General features: G+C 31.9%; 1 protein-coding gene across 1 annotated transcript in view; it reads left to right on the forward strand.

Annotated features, from left to right (window-relative positions):
- The window catches only part of LOC126886613 (cGMP-dependent 3',5'-cyclic phosphodiesterase-like), a 78,889-nt gene extending 53,074 nt beyond the window's left edge, over positions 1-25,815 (forward strand). The window contains exons 6-10 of the mRNA XM_050653601.1: positions 5,216-5,393; positions 16,660-16,791; positions 16,952-17,038; positions 17,103-17,275; positions 25,473-25,815. Coding sequence (XP_050509558.1) covers positions 5,216-5,393; positions 16,660-16,791; positions 16,952-17,038; positions 17,103-17,275; positions 25,473-25,689 — 787 coding nt within the window. The 3' untranslated portion in view covers positions 25,690-25,815. The remainder of the gene's footprint in view (positions 1-5,215; positions 5,394-16,659; positions 16,792-16,951; positions 17,039-17,102; positions 17,276-25,472) is intronic.
- Positions 25,816-26,349: the final 534 nt, after the last annotated feature.

Raw genomic sequence — 26,349 nt, forward strand, 5'->3', positions numbered from 1 at the left:
TGTATCACAAATCTTTTAAAAGCAGTCACAACATAGTACCAGTAGGAAAAACAAGAGGAAACCGAAGCTAAGATACATTGAACAAATCTTCTTCTTCATGTGCCTTTTCATAACAACATCAACAAATAATTGGCAAGCCACTTATTTTGATGCCTTTTGATTGGAATAAACCTTAAAAATCATATAGTCCGGGCAGATTATCGGAGAATAGTCGATTTTTGGGAATAGTTATTTACCAGCAAGTTTATTGCTGGAATCGAATCTTATGACCCTATATAGTGCTACTCTTTTTAAAAACAAAATGGCGCCCGAAAATCGTGATTTTTCAATTTTTGCTTTATAACTCTAAAGATTTTAACTTTACACCAAAAATACTCGAATAAAAATTCACCGGTATTAAATTCTGCATAGAGACGTGTTTTTCCCGATTTACTTTGACGAAAATTTTCCTCGGAAAATGCTTGTTTTTCCAACAAAATCTTTAATTTTCAACTAAAATTTTAGGTAAGTAATTATTTATTAATAACTAAATAACTTGGTGATATAAAAGATCTTTTGGTATATATTATATTTCCAGAAGGCGATGAAAATTGAATGAACAGTTTAGCAACAATTAAATTGTTAATTAAAAATTTACGGTCGCTATAATAAACATAATAATTACGATGCATAAGAAAGAATAACTATGATTTTTGTATAAAAAGATACTATACCAATCTAATGTACTTTACAGAATTGAAATTGGACTATTTAAGCGGCCTCAGGAATATTTTAAAATTATAAACAGTTTTTTGGCTTATAAACAAATAGAATATCTAGGGAAATATTACATTAAAGTAAATCACGAAAACGGTATTGGAAAGAACGTGGCATGACGCTTCTTTTAAAAGAAAAAACGTTTAATTACGATGAGTGGTTCCTGAGATACAACCGGTCAAAGTTGACCGCCATGTACGACAAAGATATAAACAATAGGATGGTAATTTTCAAACCATCACCTTTTTATTTCGGTCCTCTTTCTTTACACAAAATTTCAATTCTTTAAAAGACTCTTAACATATATTATTATAATAAAAACTATCGATATTACTAGTGAAAAATGCCAAAAATACCAAAATTCCAATCAAAAATTAAGTTGGAGAAAAAAGCATCTCAGTTCAAGATCGGTATACTTTAAAAAAATGCATTTTCTCAGCTTCCCATGGAGCATTAATTCTTTTTTTGTTCCCAAGTATCTCGAGTAGAGCCCTCTAACTAACCCATTATTAAATGTCAAAGCTGCGTTTGTTTTGTTATAATAAATTAATTTATTTATAAGAAAATAAAACTACATATCTTTTCCACTTCTAACTTTTTTTTAGAAAAACTTCTTTTTTAGATAAACTTACCACAAGTGTACCATTTAACGTTTAAAATAGAAATATTCTCATTTGAAAGCTGTATAATTATTTAAACAATCTTTGTTTAAACAAATTAAAAATTTTTGTTATAATAAATTAATTTATTTAACATAACAAAACAAACATTGATATTTTTTCATATAACAAAACAAAAGCAACTTTGACATTTAAGAGTGCGTTAGTTAGATGGCTCTACTCGAGTTACTTGGGAACAAAACAAGAATGAAGAAAACTGCTCCATCGGAAGCCGAGAAAATGCATTTTTTAACGTATACCGATCTTGTACTTTAAGATTCCATTTTCTCCAACCTAAATTTTGATTGGAATTTTGGTATTTTTGGCATTTTTCACTCGTTATATCGATAGTTTTTATTATAAGAATATATGTTACGAGTCTTTTAAAGATATGAAATTTTGTGTGAAGAAAGAGGACCGAAATAAAAAGGTGATGGTTTGAAAATTACCATCCTATTGTTTATATCTTTGTCGTACATGCCGGTGAACTTTGACCGGTTGTATCTCAGGAACCACTCATCGTAATTAAACGTTGTTTCTTTTAAAAGAAGCGTCATGCCACGTTCTTTTCAATATCGTTTTCATAATTTACTTTAATTTCATATTTGCCGAGATATTCTATTTTTTTATAAGCCAAAGAATTGTTTATAATTTTAAAATATTCCCGAGGCCGCTTAAATAGTCCAATTTAAATTCTGTAAAGTACATTAGATAGGTATAGTGCCTTTTTATACAAAAATCATAGTTAGTCTTATGCATCGTAATTATTATGGATATTATAGCGACCGTAAATTTTTAATTAACAATTTAATTGTTGCTAAACTGTTCATTCAATTTGCATCGCCTTCTGGAAATATAATATATACCAAAAGGGCTTTTATATCACCAAGTTATTTAATTATTGATAAATAATTACTTACCTAAAATTTTAGTTGGAAATTAAAGATTTTGTTGGAAAAACAAGCATTTTCCAAGCAAACTTTTCGTCAAAGTAAATCGAGAGAAACATGTCTCGATGCAGAATTTAATAGCGGTGGAGTTATAGAGCAAAATAAATCCTTTGAGTTATAGAGCAAAAATTGAAAAAACACGATTTTCGGGCGCCATTTTGTTTATAAAAAAAGTAGCACACTCTCTGTTTACTTTGCATACCTATTTTATTAATATAGAGGGTCATAAGATTCGATTCCAGCAATAAAATTGCTGGTAAATAACTTTTGTTTGTATTTTGCTAATTAGCCCAGAGTAATAAGAACCAAACTGGAGAAGGACAAAACTGAATATTATCAGTAGCTATAATGCGACTATTAACAGTGTGCATAAACATTATTTTGAATTATATAGACCACTATTTTTATAAACAAGATTTTGGATTAGCCACGGGCTCCTCATTATCTCCATTAATAGAAGATACGAAGGTGGATTGATATAAAAGTAGCCTTTTGGCTAGTTTTATATCAAGTTTTATATCAAAAAAGAAGTTTTTGGGGAATAAATCGATTTATCTCTCAACATAGTTCCTCTCACCATAGTTCCATAGTTCATTTTAGCTCGATACACTTAGTAAGACTAATTAATTCCAATTTTTTATCCCATCCGAATAGTACTTTTGCTCGAGCTCTTCAAAACAGGCCGAAGTTTCAGCGACGACTTCATCGTTTGTTGCGAAACGGCGTCCTCCGAGCCATTTTTTAGGTTTGCAAACAGGAAAAAGTCGCTGGCGGCAAGATCTGGGGAATACGGTGGATGTTCAACCAATTCATAGCCCAATTCGTGTAATTTTGCTATGGCGACGGCCGATCGGTGAGCCGGTGCGTTGTCTTGGCGAAAGAGCACTTTTTTACATACCAAACCGGGGCGTTTTTGACGCAATTCGGCATCAGTCAAAGTACTCGCCATTGATTGTTTTTTCTTTTTCTGACCATACCAGATCAGTTGTCTGGTGACATTGACTTGACTCCCATTATATTTCTGATTTGGTCATTTTGTATTATTTCAAGCCTTGATTTTCTAGCCGATATTCTCCAGAAGTCCATTTCCAATGCAAGTAGGTGTCGTTCCAGGGATTTAGTAAGTTAACATGTTTCGCATCCATAGAGCACTATATTTTTAAAGATGCGAGTTAAAGGTGAGATGTTTTCTTTGATTAGATAGTTCTTTTGACCATAGCATCGGGTTTAGGCATCCAATCACCCTTTTTCCTTTCACGATCCTTTGCTCTATCTCTTTTTCGGTGCGCCCACTCTTGTTGATTGTTGTTCCCAAATATACATATTCCTCACAGTTCTTAATTGTTTATTGTTCGTTAACTATTAGATCTTCTGCTTCATTTTTTCTGCTATTTACAGAAAGGCCCCACTCTTCATATGTTTGAAATAACCGTCTCGTCGTGAATTCTAAATCTTCTTTATCCGCTGCTACTACGACTTGGTCATCCGCGAAATGTAGAGTATACAACGTTGTATCATCGTCAAGTTGAATTCCCATCCCTGAACAAGATCGTCTCCAGTTTTTTAGTGCTTCATTTAAATAGATCTTAAATAGTATTGGGGAGAGGCAGTATCCTTGTCGTAATCCTTTTGTTACTGGAAATTCTTCTGATAAGGTGTTGTTTAGTTTGATTTTTGATGTTGCTTTATTGTATAATTGTTTGACAGCGGCGATGATCGTGTTATTTAAGGAAGATCGTTCAAGAGACTGCCACAGCTTTCTCACAGGAATCGTGTCATATGCTTTTGTGAGATCCACAAATAAAAGGTGTATTTCCTGGCTTCTTGCAATTTTCTTTTCATTAAGTTGTATTAGGGTAAATATGTGGTCTACGCAAGATCTTCCAGCTCTAAAACTTGCTTGCTGTTCAATTTCATGAGATTCGTATTCTTGCTCAATAATTTTTTTTAAGATTTTACCAAAGAGCCTGCTAAAGGTACTAGTGACCGAGATACACCTGTAGTTTCTGCAGATATCTTTTGGACCTTTTTTATGAATTGGAGTAGTCCATGCTTCTTTCCAACTATTCGGGATTTCTTCCCCATTCAAGTGTCTTGTGAATAGCACTTTAAGATACCTTATTAGTTTTGGTGTTCGGTGTTTTAAAAGTTCTGCTAGTATGTTCTCCGGCCCGGATACTTTGTTGTTCTTCATGGATTTAAGTGCTTGTTGTATTTGTTCTTCCACGTTTACATATTCGCCGTGTACTCGTATACGTTGGGGTGAATCAGTGTTATAGATATTTCTGTCTTCATTTAATTCCTTTGCGTAATGCTCCTTCCATGCATCTATCTGGATGGATTGTATTCGACTTGTATTTGATGTGTCAGTTTTCAAGGTTTTTATTAATTTCCATGCCTCTGATGATCGTGCTCCTCCGATGTAACAGTCAACTTCTTTACATTTTGCATCCCATGTTTCGTTTTTGTTGTTCCTTGTCATTTCTTTAAATATTCTTTGTTGATCTTTGTATATCACTTTATCTTCAAGGTTCTTAGTGTTCAGCCATCTTTTGTACGCTTTCTGTTTCTTCCAACTGTGTATTCTTTGCTCTTTTCTTTGCTCTTCCAACTGTGTATTCCAAGTGATTTTTCCCGCTGATCTGTGGACTGTACTGGTCTCTTCGCCTAGAGCTTCTTGGGGATAAAGATCATACATACATATGAAAGTGTCGTTCCTAAGGTTAATATTTATTTTTTGTTTTATGATTTCTTTTTATGTTTTAAAGTTATGAAATACTTGTGACTAGTGTAAACTGGTCCATTAAAGGAAGTTAAACCTTATTAATGACAACTACATTTTTTATATAGAAAATTGGAATCCCTGGCTTATTTAATCTCATGTTTGTGCCATGATATTGATCATAGAGGAACAACGAATGCATTCCAGCAACAGTCTGATACTGTTTTAGCCAGTTTATATTCTAGCGAAGGTTCAGTGATGGAGAGACACCATCTATCACAAACATTGTGTATACTCAACATGGAGGTAAGTTGTTTTATATTTTCAACCAAAGGACACCGCACACATCTTATGGAAAATATAATGTCACTCAAATGAAATAAAATTCACATGAATTGATTGGTCTCGAAATTGCAATCATTTCATATCATTGCACCAACTCTGAATTTTGAATAATAACGGCGTAAATTTATATAAATAAATCTAAAATCAAATGGGAATTTAAATGAGACAGAGAGAGAGAGAGAGAGAGAAGATTTTCGGAATCGCCATCTCATAAATCTTTAAGGCAGAGACTTATTGATAATAAAGTGTAGCACCAGCGTTCCGGGCGCCATTTAATATACCACGCCTATGGATAACAAAGGCAAAAAAATATTATGTAACATGGCAAATTAAACAAACAAAAATATACTTGGTGCTACGTAACTTTTTGAAATACCTCGGTAGCTCTAAGTCTTCAGAGACCTGGGGGTGGATTCTTAATAGATTTTAAATATAATAGAAACTCAAATGCTTGGGGGGCGCCATAATTAAAAAAGAAGATATATTATATGTTTACTTGTACAAAAAAAATATAAAACTAAGAATGCCGGCTACTTGAAATATTTGTACTTACCGTAGCTACTTTCATGCATGGTTACTTTCTAAGAATTGTGGAGATTGGTAAAGAAAATCTAATAATTAAACATAATGCTTACTATATTGAAAACAAATAAAAATTTGGCAAAGTTGTTATCAAGAAAAAAAAAGTTCTGTAATCATTTTATTAATTTGCGAGGAAACGTAAGAGTTCAACAATTAAAAATATCGCAAGTACCTTGTTCTTTTCTTTACCCGTGGGTGTTCCATAGCCAATGCGGCAGTTAAGGTGTTAAACGATTTCCTTGATGTCACGGCACATAACACTCATTTTGACAGATAAAGTACAGCTATTAATTATATTAGAGATGAAATTCCATTGTTCGTTTATTGTATTCAACACTTGGATACTATTAATATACAGGGTGGTTCATCATATCCGCCTCGGTGTCTGTACGGAAAACCACTTAATATTTTAAAAAAATTTCTTCACAGAAATATACAGGGCCATTAATACTACAATCAAAAATAATGTGAATTATACAGGGTGCTCCAAAAAACAGTGGTATATCAAAGTTATATTTTTTCTTATGGAATGCCCTATATCTGATGACATCTTTGAATTAACCTTAAAAAATAAACTATACTTTCATAAGGGTTCCCTATACCTAAATACAGGGTGTTTTGATTTATTTCGATTTTTATAAAAATGTAAGGTTTTAGAAAAAAATAAATATCTACGAATCTAAGAATTAGTAACAAATTCTTTCTTGGATCTTAATAATAGATTACTTAGCATACTTAAACAGATGCTTATTGCAACAAAGTTTCTTACAGGGTGGTCAAAATATGAGATTGTATTATTAACAAATTCACGCTGTAATAACTTACTTATTTTAAATAGAACACCCTGTATCTTAATAGTCTATCGCGTAGAAAATTTACTTAGCTTTCAATTTGTATAAGGGTTTCCTATACCGATCTTTTTACAGGGTGGTCAAAATATTAGATTGTTCTATTAACAACTTCAAGCTGTAATAACTTACTTATTTTAAATAGAACACCCTGTATCTTACTAGGCTATCGCGTAGAAAATTTATTTAGCTTACAATTCCTATTAGTGTTTCCTATACCTATCTCCTTTCATTTTTTTAAATATTTAAAGATTTCCTAATTTGTAAGCTTTAAAAATTAGAATTAAGTACCTATGTCATGGTTATGTACAATACATCACCAACACCGGCAATATACTTAGATAAGGTACTGTCATTAATAAAATTTTCATTGTTATCATGTAATCACACAGAGTGTTGTATTATTTTAGTTGATTTTGGCCTACATGTGACATTGAATAATATATTTGTATTAAACTGCATACCCTATATTAGATGCCGTATTCTGGAAGATATTTAAATTATATTTCATTCCGTATTAAGTATTTTCCATATCTTAAACCGACGGTTATTAAGTAAATTTAAGAACACCACTTTTTGTTTGAATCTTTGAATCGCAATTACAAACAATTAAATGCAATGGCTACTATGACGAAAATGAGCCTATTCTACAAAAATATGTAAGAATGGGTATTTACAGAATAACATGGGAATTTATATTTACAGAATAACATGTGTATTGAGAATGAATGGAATTGAAGAGATTTTAAATATCTTTCATGATAAAGAATAGAATATCGAGTATGTCATTTAAAATAAGAACACTCTGTGTGATTAGATGATAAAAATGTGAATTTTATTAACGAAAGTATCTTGACTAAGATATTTAAGTATATTGCCGGTGTTGGTGACGTGTTGTACATAACCACGATATAGGTACTTAATTCTAATTTTTAAAGCTTACAAATTAGGAAATCTTTAAATATTTGATAAATGAAGGGAGATAGGTATAATAAACTCTAATAAGAAGCTAAGTAAATTTTATACGCGATAGACTAGTAAGATATAGGGTGTTGCATTTAAAATAAGTGAGTTATTACAGCTTGAATTTGTTAATATAATAATCTAACATTTTGACCACCCTGTAAAAAGATAGGTATAGGAAACCCTAATATAAATTGAAAGCTAAATAAATTTTTACGCGATAGCCTAGTAAGATACAGGGTGTTCTATTTAAAATAAGTAAGTTATTACAGCTTGAATTTGTTAATAGAACAATCTAATATTTTGGCCACCCTGTAAAAAGATAGGTATAGGAAACTCTTATACAAATTGAAATCTTAGTAAATTTTATACGCGATAGACTAGTAAGATACAGGGTGTTCCATTTAAAATAAGTAAGTTATTACAACGTGAATTTGTTAATACTACAATCTCATATTTTGACCACCCTGTAAGAAACTTTGTTGCAATAAGCATCTGTTTAAGTATGCTAAGTAATCTATTATTAAGATCCAAGAAAGAATTTGTTATTGATTCTTAGATTCGTAGATATTTATTTTTTTCTAAAACCTTACATTTTTATAAAAATGAAAATAAATCAAAACACCCTGTATTTAGGTATATGCAACCCTTATGAAAGTATAGTTTATTTTTTAAGGTCAATTCAATAATGTCATCAGATATAGGGCATTCCATAAGAAAAAATATAACTTTGATGTACCACTCTTTTTTGGAGCACCCTGTATAATTCACATTATTTTTAGATTGTAGTATTAAAGGCCCTGTATATTTCTGTGAAGAAATTTTTTTTAAATATCAAGTGGTTTTCCGTACAGAGACCGAGGCGAATAAGATGAACCACCCTGTATAATATATTATTGTTATTGATTAAACTTAATTGAAAGAAACGAAAAACTGTTCGACAAAAAAAAACCAAATTTTGATCAGTTTAATCCATTTCTGGAAACACAAGATGCGGCCGAGAATTTGCACTCTGTACGACCGTAGATATAGCGGAACATCTGAGCCTACTTCGGCTCTGGAACTAAAACTGAGCTGCACTAAATACTTTTAACTATCTCCACGAAACTATTATCAAACAATTATCTCCGTCGGCAAGGCAAAAGACTTAGCCTGCCGACGGAAAGAGCACCAGCTTTCTACTCTAGACTCCTCAGAACTGATCCCGAATCTCTCAGAACTCTCACACAACCAAAACTCCTTCCATCTCCCTATCATTCTACCCTACTCAACCATGTCAGGTTTTACCAATCAATAAATTAGCCAATTTCCACTCTTCATCTTAACAACGAATAGAAAAAATTTAAGCAAACTTAAATCACGCCTCTATAAGGCTTCTTTTTAGCGAATAGGAATAAACCAAACAAAATTCTGATCACTCTTTTAGATCCATATTCTCCCATGATAACAGCCGTCTCAGTATTTCCCACAGTTGGCCCACTTGATACCAACAAATATATTACATAAACAACTCAGAGCCTTTATCTCTGCAAAGGAATGCATTTTGTAAGTCCGCTATAACTTTTCCCATGCGTCACGATTAATTTTCAAACAAATTAAGTCAAAACATAAAGTGAAACGAACGTCGATGTGTATACTGTATATATGTTATGGACAAAGTGATTATGTTAGCCATTATGTATAATGCCCGGTCATTATTATAATGACTAACTTCAGCGGGCAATTTGATAACTTTTTACAATTTATCATATTGTCTGGTCATTATGAAAAATGCTATACTATGGCCGGGCAATGTGATAAATCGGCGTTCTTAGTAAATCATGCGATCTTCAGCAGCGAACCAACGCGCTGTATCCAAGGTTACAGTCACCGAAGCAGGTCGGCCATTATTTATAAATCATATTGCAGTTGAATGTTAGTAATGGTATATACGACAAGTGGTTTGTTTGTGACATTTCTTTGTTAATTCTTTGTTTATAAAGTATTGCATAGTGAACTATGGAAAAAGAAGAACCATTAAGTGATATGAAAAATCGATTTAACAATCGGTTAACTGAATTAGTTTCAGTAAAAAGTCAAAATTCACAAATTTTCACAAAAACAGCCTACATGGAAATGATACAGAAGGTAAAAAACTCTAAAAGTAAACAGACAAATAAAACGCCGAGTGATATCAGCGCTTACGAAGATTCGACGTTATGACGATTAGAGAAGTAGAACAATTGATTGTTCCTGTGAAAGAAGATAACGTAATTAAATACTACGTCCATACAGAAGAAATATTTGATACATTGCGCGATCTTCATATTACTATCGGGCATGGTGGTAGAAACCGAATGGAGAAGGAAGTACATTCTAAATTTAAAAATATTACAAGGAAGATGATTGTTATCTATTTAAATTTATGCATGACCTGTCAGAAAAAACATAATGTTCCAAAGAAAGGCTTGGTGGTGAAACCAATATTGAGCAAGGAAATGAATTCAAGATGCCAAGTCGATTTAATCGATATGCAGTCACAAGCCGATGGCTGTTATAAATTTCTGCTTGTTTATCAAGACCATCTTACCAAATTTGTCCAACTTCGACCTCTTACAAGTAAAAGAGCAGAAGAAGTATCGCATGTACTTTTGGATATTTTCATAATATTTGGGGCGTCGAGTGTGCTTCATAGAGATAATGGCAGAGAATTCGCTAACCATATTATCAAAGAGCTGTGTAGCATGTGGCCCGAGTTAAAAATGGTACATGGCAAACCCAGGCATTCTCAGAGTCAAGGATCTATAGAAAGGGCCAATCAAGACGTAGAGAATATGCTTAGTTCGTGGTTAGAAGACAACAATACAAACAAATGGTCTGAAGGCTTACGTTTTGTTCAACTAATGAAAAATAGAGCTCATCACACTGGTATAGGTTGTAGTCCATATGAAGCCATGTTCGGCACAAAGTTGAAAGTTGGTTTAAAAAGCTCTCTACCCCAAGAAGTTCTGACTGATGTTAATTCGGAGGAAGACTTAGAGGTCCTGTTCAAAAATCAAGAGGCTGGGCTATCTACAGAACCGGATATAATACAAAATAATAATATAAATGTGGACTCTTCAATAATGTTGCCCGAATCAAGTTCATCTCATGTTCAAAATTCATCTCGTGAATCTAGTCAAGTTCCAGAATTTTTAACAAATGCGGTAGAAACGGCTATTGTAGTTAATTTAGAAAATAATGAAAATCTGGATTCCAATATAGATATTAGAATAAACGATGTAAGGAAGAAAAGAAAATTGGCTTTGACGAATCCAGAAAAACAAGCAGAGAAGATGTTAAAATTTTCCAATTCCAAATATCCATCGGCTAAACTAGGTAACACAGTTAGGATACGAGTGCCAGATGTGGACCGAGCTCGTAGTGATCAAAGAAATCTACTAGCTATCGTGACAGAGATAACTGAAAAAAAGCTTTACAAACTAGGCACAAAATATGGCATACTAAATCAGTTATATTCAAGATACCAGTTTACCGTTTGTAAAGAAAAGTTTATCTCCATAGAAGAGATTCCAGACACTGAGATATCTCTTAGAGAATGCGCAAGAAAATCTTCTAACTATGGGGGACAAGGATACAGTAGGTGCGGTTGTAAAGGTGGGTGTAAATCTGATAAGTGTAAGTGTCGTAAAGAAAAAAAAAATATGTAACTCCAAGTGTCACCATAGTGGAACATGTTTCAACAAATAGTTATGTATTGTAAATCATTCATACAAAATAAATTTCGATGATGTAGCACGCAAAGGTGGTAAGTGTATTTTTATTTAAAATTGAGTTTGATTTAGAAGAAAAACGATTTAATTTCTCACTGGCCGCTTTGTGTGTTACCATCGATTTCGGTCATTAGAAAAAAATGCAAATAAAAACACAGAATTCTTTTTTGGTTTCCTCAATTACCGTTAATACGTATTATATTTTTTATGTATACTTATTCATTAAATGTACTCATGTGCCATTTCACAGAAGACTGCAAGACTGTTTTCATTAGTATATAAGAAATATTTTAGTTTTTACTACATACTTGATTGTATCAAAATAAATATATTTCATATTTAATAAAAATAAAAGTAGTTTTAATCATCCTGTCTAGTAGATGCCAAGCATTATACATAATGCCCGGGCAATGTGATGAATTTAATAGTATTTATTATATTGACCGACAGTATTGGGCATTTTTTATATAGCCCGGGCATTATGAAAAATGACCAATTAATCATATGGTCCATAACATATACATTTTGTATACTGTATACTATATACTACACACATCGTCGTACGTTTCACTTTATATTTTGACTTAATTTGTTTGAAAATGAATTGTGACGCATGGGAAAAGTTATAACGGACGAACAATAACATACACAAACTTGCGACATCCAGACGGCTCTCAGCGAGTAGGTTCTTTGAAGTAAAACCGCGTAACTCGGTAGAACACAAACAATTCGAGGTACTTATGATATCTACGCCAAATCCCTGAGAACATAAGTTAGATAAACAGTATAATGTGAGCTCCACACTCTCGCCGAAGTCGATGGAGGTTCAACAAGTACGACAGTGTAGACTGTAGACGGTCACCTTGTGCAACTTTGCCTCACTTCGTTCTGCTTCCATTCTCTGTCGGTCTGGCGCGTCCGAGTCAAAGGGGTCTTTGTCGGTATTGCACCGCTCTTTGTCGGTATCGCACTTCCTCGCGAAGTAGAACGAGTATGTAGAGAGGTACTTCGGACTTCGGTCAACTTTGGCGAAGTAACTTCGCCGAGAGTGTGGAGCCCGCTTAACCCTTAAACGCCCAACCTTTTTTAGGTTCCATGTACGCCCAAGGGTAGGTAAAAAATGTCCACCTCGAAAATAGCTAATATATTTATTGAAAGTTGTTGAAAATGGATTAAACTTAAGAATCTTATGCTTAATAAACACAGCATCTTCTAAAATATTAATATAAACAATTTACAAACCTTACAACAAAATTACAATGTACATCAAAATTAACATACCAGTAATTCAGATTTGTCGATTTTCTCCATATTCTTTCTTTCAGCCTCCTCATTGGCGGATAATTATGTAGATTATGTAATTATACATCGATAATTATATGGATTATCTTCCTACCAACGAGAAATTATATAGAAACCTTTAGTAACAAGTTTTGCCAAGGGTGTACTTTTTATGCCCATCCATATTTAACTCAAGATGCTGCTTTTATTTTCAAAAATATTGGTAGAACCAAATTAACATTCGATAATGGGCTGTCTTTTTAACAATAAATAATTAAAAAAAAAATTAAACACGTAATAAATATGTTACAAGGGAATACGCATTAGGTGGACATTTTTTACCCACCCTTGGGCGTTTAAGGGTTAATATTCGATGTCGTGAAAATAAAATATCACAGATGATCTAATTCGACAGTTCTTTAACGAAAAAAACATTACACTGGCTAATTTATTGGGAACGATAAATGTATCAATACCAGGGGCGTACTATAAATAAGATCATAAAACCAAAAAAAATAAAAGATAAAACATTAATGATTTCGGTACCGTTTTAAAAGTAGATATAATTTGGCCAGCTGTACAAAAGTATATAGTTCTTCTAATCTAATCTGCTTAGCTCACGCTTGGAAGCTCATTTTAATAGCCACTAGACTAGTATTTATGAAAGACAGTTTTATGGACTTCAAAAATGTGATTTCGATAAACTTTAATTACAATTTACGCCGTTATTAATTACATTTCAGAGTTGGCGTAATGATATGTGAAATGATTGTAATTTCAAGACCAATCTATTCATGTAAATTTTATTTTATTTGAGTGCTATTTTATTTTCCATAAGATGTGTGCGGTGTCCTTTAGGTACCTAGTAGAATTTTAGTTGAGTTTAAAATTAAAATTAATTAAAAAGTAAATAAAATATATATTTCCGCAAATCATTAGCATACGATGAAAGATCTTGAAGTCGACGGTTACATTTTGTTTGAAACAAAAGTTATTTGTGTTTATTTCCCATAGCTATCTTTCACAATTCGACATTAATTTGTTAGTTAGTGCGTCAAGCGCGTCAGATTATCATATGGAGAGAAACCTTGTACCCCTACTATATATTGGCTCTTAATACAGGGGAGTTGGTTAAGGGGGGGGGGGCGAAAAGAAATTCTATCTTTAGGGAAAAACTGAAAATCGTCAGAATGAACGACAGATCGAAAAACTAAAAAATACATGCTCAATATTTTTCAAAAATCTATCGAATGATACCAAACAAGACTCCCCACGGAGGGGTGGTGGGTAAATTTTAAAATACCCCCCGCCCCCCGCGATATGTCGCGAAATAAACATCAGATCGAAAAACTGAAAAATAAACGCATTCAATATTTTTAAAAAATCTATCGAATGGCATCAAACACGACCCCCCACGGAGGTCGGGTGGGGTGGGTGATTCATTTCGCGAAATATTCGCTTTTTTCTTGTGAAACTTTGGGACACCCATTTCCTTGCGGCCCGCTCAAATCGTCAGATTTTTGAAATATACACTGTTTTGAATGTATAGTATTTTTACTACAAAAGCAAGATTACGTAGGTCAAAATTTCTGACCTAAAAGCCCTGTCAAAACATTAGAATGTGACTTTTCATCATGGCCACGTTAATGTCATTACTTGTCAGATATTTTTCTTTGTTTTTGTTTACTATAGAAATAATATCTATAATTCTTTATTCTAATTAATGATGTCAATCGGATTTCATCAATTGCCGGCTCACAGCGAATACCATTTACTTAATGTGTTCACTGAATTTTCTCTAATTTACTTGCTATCAGCAAAATCACATAGACCAGGGCGCATCTGTAAAAATATTAGTACATTTGGACGTTGAGAGGTGACTCAAATTTTTTTGGAGAAATTGCTTGAAAATAAATAAAATAATAATATTTTAGTTATCCTCCCTCTCAAAAAGGTCCGGAACATTGTTTAAATAATCAAAATGTCAAAAAATTAAGGAAAAATTCGATTTTTTTCTTGGTTTTTTGATTATAACTTTAAAAGTATTCATTTCCGAGAAAAGTTGTACTGAGATAAAAGTTGCGTAATTAAATTTCCTACAATATAGAATTGGTTAAAAATTTAAGAAATAGTCACCCTTGTTGAAAAATAGCAAAAATTGTGAAAAAAAAACATACAAAAACAAGTATTCGCATTTTACGTTTTTCAACCATTTATGCTACACTTAGGACCTTCATATTTCACCCTGAAAAATTTTATGATACAGTAAAACAATATTGTAAATTTCATTAAGATCGGTTCGATAGATTTTGCAAAATAAATTTTGCAATCCAGCTTTCGTAAAAAAAATTCATTTTTTCAAAATGTTACAAGACTGAAAATAAAGCAGATAGCAAGTTGAAAATTTTTTTGCATATAGAAGTGTACTGTACCTGTCATTTGCAATTTCGCAAAATTAAAATCGCTTAACACCACGGCGCCAGGAATATTTTTAAAATAAACATTAATTATTGGTGCTACGCGCAGGACAGCGGATAGGTTGCTCTGATTGGGCATTCCAATGACATTTGATAATGATTGATAAATTTTAATTTTTATGACATTTCGATATAAATAAATAAATTTGTTTATTGCAAAATAAAAACACATAGTCTATCCTTTGAAATAACACTTTTATTAGCAAAAACTTTCTTTGTTCATATATTTTAATTTAAATAATAAAAGTTTATTATTTTTAAACATATGCAATTGTTTAAAAAATATTTCACAAACAATAATAAACTTAGTTTGATTTTTGTGGAATTAAAAAATTAAAATACAACAAAATATAGAGTAAGAAAATACTATATTAGATAAAGATTGGAACAAATTTTGGTGGAAATCAACCTGTGTGAATCGAACACCGCTGTCCTGCGCATAGCACCAAAAATTATTGTTTATTTCAAAAATTTTCTGACGCCGTGGTAATTAATCGATTTTAATTTTGATAATTGCAAATGAAAGGTACAGTAGACTTCTATAAGCAAAAAAAAAATTCAACTTGCTATCTGCTTTATTTTCAGTCCTGTAACATTTTGAATAAATGAATTTTTTTGCGAAAGCTGTATTGCAAAATTTATTTTGCAAAATCTATTGAACCGATCTTAATGAAATTTACAGTATTGTTTTACTGTATCATAAAGTTTTTCTGGGTGAAATATGAAGGTCCTAAGTGTAGTATAAATGGTTGAAAAACGTAAAATGCGAATACTTGTTTTTGTATGGTTTTTTCGCAATTATTGCTATTTTGCAACTAGGGTGACTATTTTTTAAATTTTTAACCAATTTTATATTGTAGTAAATTGAATTACGCAACTTTTATGTCAGTACAACTTTTCTCGGAAATGAATACTGTTAAAGTTATAATAAAAAAAACGAAGAAAAAAATCGAATTTTTCCTTCAATTCTTGACATTTTGATTATTTAAACAATGTTCCGGACCTTTTTGAGAGGGAGGATAACTCAAATATTATTATTTGATTTATTTTCAAGCAATTTCTGCAAAAAAATTTGAGTCACCTCTCAACGTCCATCTCAAAACAGATCCGCCCTGGACTAAACATACTCTCTTAGAAAATGGATCTAAGAGCTGTTATTAAAAGGACTGAATTCATAACATAAATAGATAATGGCGTATCAATAGATAAAAGTTTTAATATACGAGTACTCTTATACCAAGTAACAATATTTTACTACTTGCCTATTGATTCGTTTTGATTTTTCTGTCAATGACAATTGACTAAATAATATTATTTGTTTCAGGGATGTAATTTTCTAGAAAATTTAAACAGAGAAGACTACATTATATGTTTAGATCTGATAAAAAATATGATTCTCGCTACCGATCTTGCCGTCCATTATAGGATACATTCACGACAGTTAGCTATGGCGAAGGTAAAAAAAATATTTGATCATTTTCCAATAAAGAGAAGAAAAAAAACCTGAAATACAAATTCGACCCGTCCTATCTGTATCGGAGAAAATGATGAATTTATACGATGATTAAACGGTTTTACACTTTATGAACGCACCGTATATATTTTTTTATTTTTAGGAGAGTTATAACAATACAGATCCCGAACACAGATATTATTTATGCAGTTTACTGATGACCTGTGCAGATTTGTCAGATCAAACCAAGGTATTGTAAAATTTTACTGTAAATTGATAATAATGCTTTAGTAAATAACGATTCTCCGTTTTAGGACTGGGGTGAGACTAAACGCGTTGCCCAACTGATATACGCAGAATTTTTCACTCAAGGTGATATGATGAAGAAAATGGGTAAAGAGGTTGACAATATGATGGATAGAGAAAAAGCTTCCATTCCCGATCACCAGTTGGAATTTTTGACAGATTGCTGCATTTGTATATACAGGTAAATTATGTTTTCTTACCCACATTTAATATACAAAGTAGATACTTAAACTGTTTTAACACATCTGTTTGTATAGTCGGTTCGCTAAACTCAGACACAACTGGCTAGTGATTTTAGTAAGTAATTTTGCCAATTTCGTAAAATTGGCAAAAAAAATACTAAATAGTTCAGGGGCGGCCCGTCGGGGTAGGCAAGGTAGGCGCCGCCTAACATCTTCAAATGTACAATACAATAATAAATTATTTATTAATATAAATTACTTATTTCAAAATTGTAATTTATAAATTTTGACACAATACGTAAGTATCTAAAATAAAAAAGCTACTTTTTAATTTCTCTTCGAAGTTGTAATTATTGTACGCTCCTCGTAGTAGTGCTACTCACTTCTATTATGGCACTACCCTATAGTCAGGCACTTTTCAAATCCGCCTAAAGAACAGAACAGAATGATATGCGTCTCTCATTCTTTACGCTAATCACAGCGCTGTAACTGGCTTGTCTAGCCGTAGTGGACGAGAATTTCCGGAACTTTTTGGGGCTAGGTTAGGCTACATTTTTTTGCGCCTTCGACAATGGTTGTCCCGAGCTGCATCTCGGGATAGCCAATTGTATGTTTTAGGATCCTGACTACAAATAATAAAAAAAACTAAAAGTGTGAATTTTGTCATGAAATTTGATACGTGGGGTTAGAATAATATTTGGACCTTTTCCGATATCTCTAACGCGAAGCAAAATATTGAAAATTCGCCCTGTTTGTAGATTCCCAGTAAATAGCATTTAAATTTTAAATTTGAGATGACTATGACTATCTTAAAAAATGTGAACCATCACACTAGCTTGACTGCAAAATTTTAAATCTGTATTTATTTTGATAGCTGCAATATAGGGGTGTCTTCATCTTAAATGCGACACACTGTGTATATAGGTATACGAGTATATAATATCTAGAGTATAGAGTATACATAAAGGTATATGTGTCGCCTACCCGCATACTGAGGTCACGAGCCGCCACTGAAATAGTTAATAATTACTAAATAGTTAGTAATTTTGACAATTTTGGCAAAATTGGCCAAAAACAAAAAATTACGTATTAAAATCACTTGCCAGTTGTGTCTGAGTTTAGCGAACCGACTATATCCAGTATACTTGTTTGATATTAACTGTTTTATCTGTATTTTTTTCCATATTTTCTTTATTCAGCAAAGGCATCACACATACATGCATTATAACAAGACACAGTCATTGTTCAATACACCGTATTACAATATTCATATCCTCACTCTCAGACTGTTACGACAATCACTAGGACTTGTTAAAAAATAACATTCAACCATCACCCAAACCCATACAGTAATATTATTTTTAATTGTTTTTTATTTGTTTTTGCATTCTTTGGAATATAATATATTTGAATGTAATTTTTGAATCCTTAGTTAGGAGGCTAAGCTATCATATGAATTTTTCTACTTTAGAAGTAATAAAATAATTTGTTTAGTTTGTATTTTGAGAATGATTCTCGAGGTGGAAATCGAAACGTCACATCGCACTTTCCGAAGAAAAGTGTAGTAAATCAACTTTTTTTCTATGATAGGTGATATGATCAACGAAAAAAGAAGATGAATTTGGTGACTTTTCTAGTAACTTTCTTGGGTGTGAATCTGTCTTTTTAGTTTACTCCTCTTGGTTAAAAAATCAACTATAGATGGCAATAACAAGAATCACTATTCCTCGGAACAGGTGTATCGGAATTTTCCGATGAAAACAGTAATAACAGAACAGTAACAGAAAGCACCTTTTCTGCTTTGTGTATTTTAAACTGCCAACTATTTTAATCGTTTGTTTCATTTAGCCTTTAGTGTAGTTAGGTTCTATGTCTTAAAACGGTTTCTTTGTTTCTTCTCCCTAGTATTCACAGCTTTTTCTGTGTCCCATTTTAACTATTTAAAAGTATTAAGCATTTGTTAATAATTTTGTTTATACAGTATGGTGCAAATGAAAGGAATAAATTCGTTATTTCGTAAGCTGGTGACGTTAAGGAAAAATATTAAAACAGGTCGATTTTTATTTTTAATTATGATTTTTTGACATATATATCATACTAGTGACGTCATCTGTCAGGGCGTGATGACGTAATCTATAATTTTTCTAGATGAGAATAGGGGTCGTGTGCTAGCTCATTTAAATGGTTATTTAATTCTCTATTAAGTAATATAAACATTAACATAATTTTCATGAGGTGGTCATGTAGCCCTACTGAAGACGTCTGGAGAGAGAGAAACGTACGCATGGGGATGGTGCATCACCTCTGAACCCAATTGAAACAAGCTGTTTTTAATCTTTCATTTTACTCATATTTCGAGTACAGGGAGTCAATTTTGGTTGGAATTTTTCCTGGACGAATAGACTGAATGTGACTTATAAAGTTTATCCTTGCCTTATAAACTGTAAAAGGCAGAGATTAAGGATGTTACCAGAAAGTGGTTCCACGAGAAGATTCAGATTTATTGTTTATATCTGGGTCTTCTCATTTCTCATTAACATAATTATTTTTTATACAGGGTGTCCAAAAAATTTTTTTAATTAAATTAATTGACACAAAAGAATAATGTATGTAATTAATTTGATTCAAAATACATTTTACTGCTGTCAGAAAGCAGAAAAAATGTTTATTTGATAAACATTGCTTTTCCCTTAAATTCAAGGTTCAAACTGCCAAGAGGCAGGTGAGTGGCAACTTGAACATTGAATTTAAGCGAAAAGCAATGTTTCTTTGTGAAATTGACATTTTTTTCTGTTTCCTGACAGTAGTAAAATGTATTTTGAATTAAATGAACTATATACATTCTTCTTTTTGCGCCGACTAATTTAATTAAAAAAAAGAATGTGTGTGTACTTTGTACGCACGTAAGAAGTTATACTTCTATTATATGATTTCAACGAAATAATTATACTTTAAACAGTTTAGTTGTATTTTTGTTAAATATTAAACTAATTTTACTTACCACTTTCAAAAAAATTTTATTAAAACAATAACAAAAAAAATAGAAATATATTTACTAAAAACACTAATATGTTCGTTTTGCACATTATTTGCGCTGATACATATCTACATAAATTGAAAGATTTAGCAACAAAGTCCATACTGTCTGTGTGCGCATGCGCGCAGGATAATAAAAATTCACTCTTAATGGCGCCTAAAAAAGTATAACTTCAAAAAAATTGGTAACCCTGTGTAAATAATTATGTTAATGTTTCTATTACTGAATATAGAATTGAATAACTTTTCTAATGAACTAGCACACGACCTCTATTCTCATTTAAGAACATTATCGATTACGTCATCACGTACAATACATGACGTCACTAATATGATATATATAAAAAAATAATTTAAAAATAAAAATGGGCTTGTTTCAGGATTTTTTTTTAAAGTCGCCGGCTTACGAAATAAAGATTTTATTCCTTTCATTTGCACCATACTGTATACCAATATACTAATACTTGCCAACAGTGCTGTTTTTGTGACGGTACGCCGTACCGGTACCTCTTGGGACAAAAAAAAATTAAAAAAAAAACAACAAAATTATAGACAAATTCCTGAATTTTAGCTTCATCAGGGAACACAAAATTTTACGAAAACCTCCAAAAAAATAAAGGAAGGATGAAAATTTGGGAATGGGTAGTTGAAATTGTCTATTATTATATAAAAAAAAGTTTAAAATTCTACATCCCCTCCATTTTACAAAAATTGGGAAATACGGGGTGAAAAATATTTTCTTGGGGTGAAAAATATACGTTCAAAATAAGTCCGAAATTGTATAAAATGACTGATTCTAAGTAACTTTTGTTCTATAGAGTTTTTTCACTCACAAGTTAATACTTTTCGAGTTATTTGCGAGTGAATGAATATGTTCATTTTTAACAAAAAAAAACATGTTTTTGGACGGTTTTTCGCAGATAACTCAAAAAGTAAGTATTTTAGCGAAAAAATAGTCTCAGCAAAAATATAGCTTATAAAAAACTGAAAAAAATGGTGTATGCATGTGGCCTGTAGACCCAGTAGAAGCAGAGTTTTAGCTAATGACAAGCAGGTTCTTCTTCGTCAAATTCCAAATCGAATATTTCAATTTGAAATAACCCAAAAACGGAGCTCTTTTCGGGGAAAATTCATTACAACTTTTTTAAAGTGTTTAAAAAAAGGTTTATTTTTTGAAGTTATACTTCTTTACCGGCGATAGAGGGTGAATTTTTATCCGGCGCATGCGCATTATAACTTTGTTCTGATTGGATGTTCAAATGACATGTCAAAAATTATCCGATATGGCAGCTGTAGGACAGCTGTGGTTTGGAGGTAAAGGTAAAGGTAAACAAATGTATAATATATTAGTTTTATTGTTGTGAGGACAGAAACAAAAAAGTTTATAATATTGTAGTGACTTTTAAATAGTTTTTAAAAGCAACAGGTACGTAATAATTGTTAATGTATCATGGGTATAAACCTACCTATTTGATCTGCCAAAATACATAGTATTGTCCTTTTCATGATCATTTTTCAGTGCGTAACAAATGATAGGAAAAAGGGTAAGTCCGTGATAATACACATTTATGACATTTATTCTAACATGACATTTTAGTTAAATCTGACAGTTGTCACATTTTATTTTTAATTTGGAATAAAAACAAATCAAATGTGTTTCTTGCATTTATAAAATGGTATTTTCTTTGATTTGTATAGTCTTATAAATTATACAGATTATATTTGTAATATTATGATATAATTAAAAAAAATATTTTTTTATTATGGCGCCATCTATCGACAACTAGAATAACTAGAAGAAATGTTATAAAAATTTCACCGACGAAATGTAATCACTGACGTGCCTTTTTTTCTGTCACATACAATTTAATGCGTTAGAAAGAAATCGAAAAACTGTGACGCACTGATAGATGATCATGAGAAATACTGTATGTAATACTTTTATTTATATAATTTGATTACCATCAAAATTTCTATCAATATTCACCTAATATATTGTTTTCTTACTCTATGTTTTGTTGTATTTTTTCAATTCTAAATCATTTCAATTCAAAATTAAAATAATTTGATCAATTTTCAAAATATCAAAATATCACAAGTTTAATCCGTTTAGTTAATCGATCTTCGTAAATAATGACACATAGTGTCCGTGGCTAAGCGTTGAAGGCGAATGAATTCCAATACCAACCGCGCTTATCAGCGCTGGTTCGAGTCCCAATAGAAACTTTCTTTTTTGTTTTTTTTAATACATTTTATGATTGTAAGTATATTTATTATATAATTGTATTTTCAGAAAATACGTATTTAGTTAAAAAAAATTTCGACAATTAATGTTCAGACATCATTTGTGGCTTGTTTAATGTGTTTGTGTGTGTTTTATTCTTTTATTATTTTAATTTTTGGCACTGTTCTAATAAAAATGTTTGAGAAGTAGTAAGTATAAATTCGTTTAATATTTAAACAAAATATAAATAAAAAGTATAAATATTAATTTCGTTTAAATCATATAATAGAAGTATAACTTCTTACGTGCGTACAAAGTACACACACATTCTTTTTCTTTTTTAAAAAAACTTCTAACATTAAAAGTAAGTGAGTTACGCTCAAAATATTCATCATCATCAATGGTGCTACAGCCTTTGAAAGAGCCTCGACCTTCCCAAGTCTATTACGCCAGTTAGTCCTATCCATTGCCAACCGTTGCCAGTTTGCTGCGCTTATTTTTCTCCCATCCTCATCTACACCATCCTCCCATCTAAGTTTTGGCCTACCCCTATTTCTACTTCCCACAGGTTGTGACATAAGGATTCTTCTAGGAGGGTTGTTATGCTGTGATCTTGCTAGATGTCCTGCCCATCTTAGTCTTCCTATTCTTATAACAGATGCTACGTCTTTACCGCCAAATATATGTTTATATCTGTGGTATACCTCGTAGTTGTACCTCCTCCTCCAAATACCATTTTCACAGATGCCACCGAATATGCCTCTCAGGATCCTTCGTTCAAATAAAAGCAGAAGGTTTTCATCTGCCTTGGAGATAGTCCATGTCTCCGATCCATATGTCAACACTGTTTGTATAAGGGTTTTGTATATGGTTATTTTTGTTTTTTGGCTTAAGTTTCTGCGTCTCATATGTCTACTAAGTCCAAAATAGCATTTGTTCGCTAGGATTATCCTTCGCTTGATTTCTTCCGTCGTGACGTTCTCCTTGGTGATCAGGGAGCCTAAGTATGTGAATTTGTCCACCACTTCAAAGGTAGAGTTATCAACAGAGAATTGGTGACCGATGTTTCTGGCTCTATTGTTGGGTGTTGATGCCATCATCTTAGTTTTCTCCTCACTCCATATTTTTCGAGGCGTTTGAGAAGGTGGTATACATTTCTTTTAGTTTGCGTGTTGTGTGGGCAACTAGGTCCACGTCATCGGCATATGCCAAAATTTGGGATGATTTATTAAAAATATTTCCTCTGTTGTCCATTCGGGCATCTCTGACCGCCTTTTCCAGAGCTATGTTGAAGAGGAGACACGCCAGCGCATCTCCCTGTCGCAGCCCAACATTCGTTTCAAACGCCTGTGATTGTTCTCCCTGTATTTCGACTTTGCAAACGACTTTACGCATTGTAGCCTTAACCAATCTTATCAGTTTATCAGGGATGTGTAATTCATCCATTCATCCACGCTCAAAATATTGCTGGTCTTTTTATTTATTGCTAAAAAAATCGCGAAAATCACCCCCTAACTAGCTTCCTCAATAAAATTAATCGTTACCGCCTCACAAGTTACTTTTCTTATGTATTGTTTATATTGTCTATAAGTTTCATTGGTTCAAGTGCTCATTTTTGAAAAAAAAAATTGGGTTTAAAATAAAACTTTTTTTTTAATTTTGAAAAAAATGGAATTTTTTATGGAATTAACTTAAAAATTATTAGTAATATCAAAAATCTCAAAGAGTAATAATATGTTCGTTTTGCTTTTCTTGTTTGACAAAAATTTGTTATGCAAAAATGCTATGGCTGTTCAAAATTTGCCTAAACTCGTGATTAGTTACTCGTTCAAGCCATTTTAACTACAGCTTTTTCAAAAATAAGCACTTTGAACCGATGAAACTTACAGATCATATAAATAATACATAAGCAAAGTAAGTTGTCCAGTGGTAGTGATAAAATTTATTTGTGATGCTAATTAGGGGGTGAGTTTCGCGATTTTTTTTACCAGAAAATAAAAGGGGCCAACAATATTTTGAGCGTAACTCACTTACTTTTAATGTTAGAAGTTTAAAAAAAACAAAAATAAACCTTTTTTTAAACACTTTAAAAAAGTTTAAATGAATTTTCCCCGAAAAGTGCTGCGTTTTTGGGTTATTTCACATTGAAATATTCGATTTGGAATTTGACGAAGAAGAACCTACTTTTCATTAGCTACAACTCTGCTTCTACTGGGTCTACAGACCTCATGCACACACCATTTTTTTTCAAATTTTTATAAGCTATATTTTTGCTAAGAAAATATTTTTTTCAATAAAATATTTAATTTTTGAGTTATCTCCGAAAAACCGTCCAAAAACATGTTTTTTTTTGTTAAAAATGAACATATTCACTCGCAAATAACTCGAAAAGTATTGACTTAGCGAAAAAACTCTATAGAACAAAAGTTGTTTAGAATCAGTCATTTTATCCAATTCCGGTCTTATTTTGAATGTATATTTTTCACCTTCGAGAGGGGGTATTCCCCTCCATTTTTGTAAAATGGAGGGGATGTAGTATTGTAAACATTTTCTTATATAATAATAGACAATTTCAACTACCTATTCCCAAATTTTCATCCTTCCTTTATTTATTTTTTTTTTGGGTCAGATTGTTCTTTGATCGGGCTATTTTGCCTTGCTCCCAAACAGCTTTAAAACGCCCTTATTAAGGCTAAATTTAAAAAGTTTTCCCGGGGGTGGACCCCTTTATGAACACTCCCCAAGCACCCCTGAACATTGCGTACCGGAACCTATATTGTTACAAAAACAGCACTGCTTGCCAGTATTTATATCTATTCCCTTATTTTATTAAAATTCCTTGTTCACTGAATTTATTTATCCTTTCTTTGCATTTTCTTTTATTTACTGTTTGTTTCCATTTTTTACAAATTATTTACAATTGATTTTTTTAATAGAATTCTAGCCAAGTTATTTTCAAGTGCGGAATGTCTGGTAGACGCCATATTGAAAAATATTCAAGCCTGGGAAGTATCCAAGAACGTTTTCGGTGCTTTATGTGTAGAAGGTACTACATCTTACGAAGTATTAGTAAGCAATGAATTCGAAAATGCCGTACAAGAAGCTCTACAAAATTTGACCGAGGAGGAACAACAAGGTCCAAATGGAGAATAATACATGTATATTTAAGTACAACTTGTGCAATAATTGTAGTGCTGTTGTGTTTGTTTGTGTATATACTATACAAAGCATCTTTGCAACATTTATTTTTGTTATATTTTAATAAATGTTTATCATGTTGTTTTATGTTAAAAAATGATAGTTAGAGTGAGTCGAATATATGTAATCTATATGCAAATTAAATCTTCCAGAAAAGCTTTCAATAAGCTTAGGTGTATTGTCTACGTGTCAGGGACACGACGTTTTGACAGTATTTGTATTTGAATTCGCAAATGACAGCGTATTATTGTGAGTTTAAAGTTATTGCTTATCATCAGATATTGCTACAAACTCCAAATCGAGAGACACCCAAGGAGTAAATAAATATTTTCCATTAAAGTGGTTGTTTACAGAGGCGCCATCTACTGTGTCGGTAATAAACACAAACAATGATTAATACTTCTTATTCTCTTGTTTTCTTTGTGCTTGTCGAAATTTTGGAAACGCTGCATACGCTTTTAGAGAAGTTCAAACATTTAAGTTATTACACTATAATTCAAATATTAAAGCAGCTGATCCATTTATTGTAACTATGTGTCACCAAATAATTTCATAGTGACATAATATTGCTATAGAATTACTTGGGTATTCCAATGTTCATTACCTTTGTATAGT

This window comes from Diabrotica virgifera, chromosome 6, assembly GCF_917563875.1.
Source record: "Diabrotica virgifera virgifera chromosome 6, PGI_DIABVI_V3a".
Classification (NCBI taxonomy): Eukaryota; Metazoa; Arthropoda; class Insecta; order Coleoptera; family Chrysomelidae; genus Diabrotica; species Diabrotica virgifera.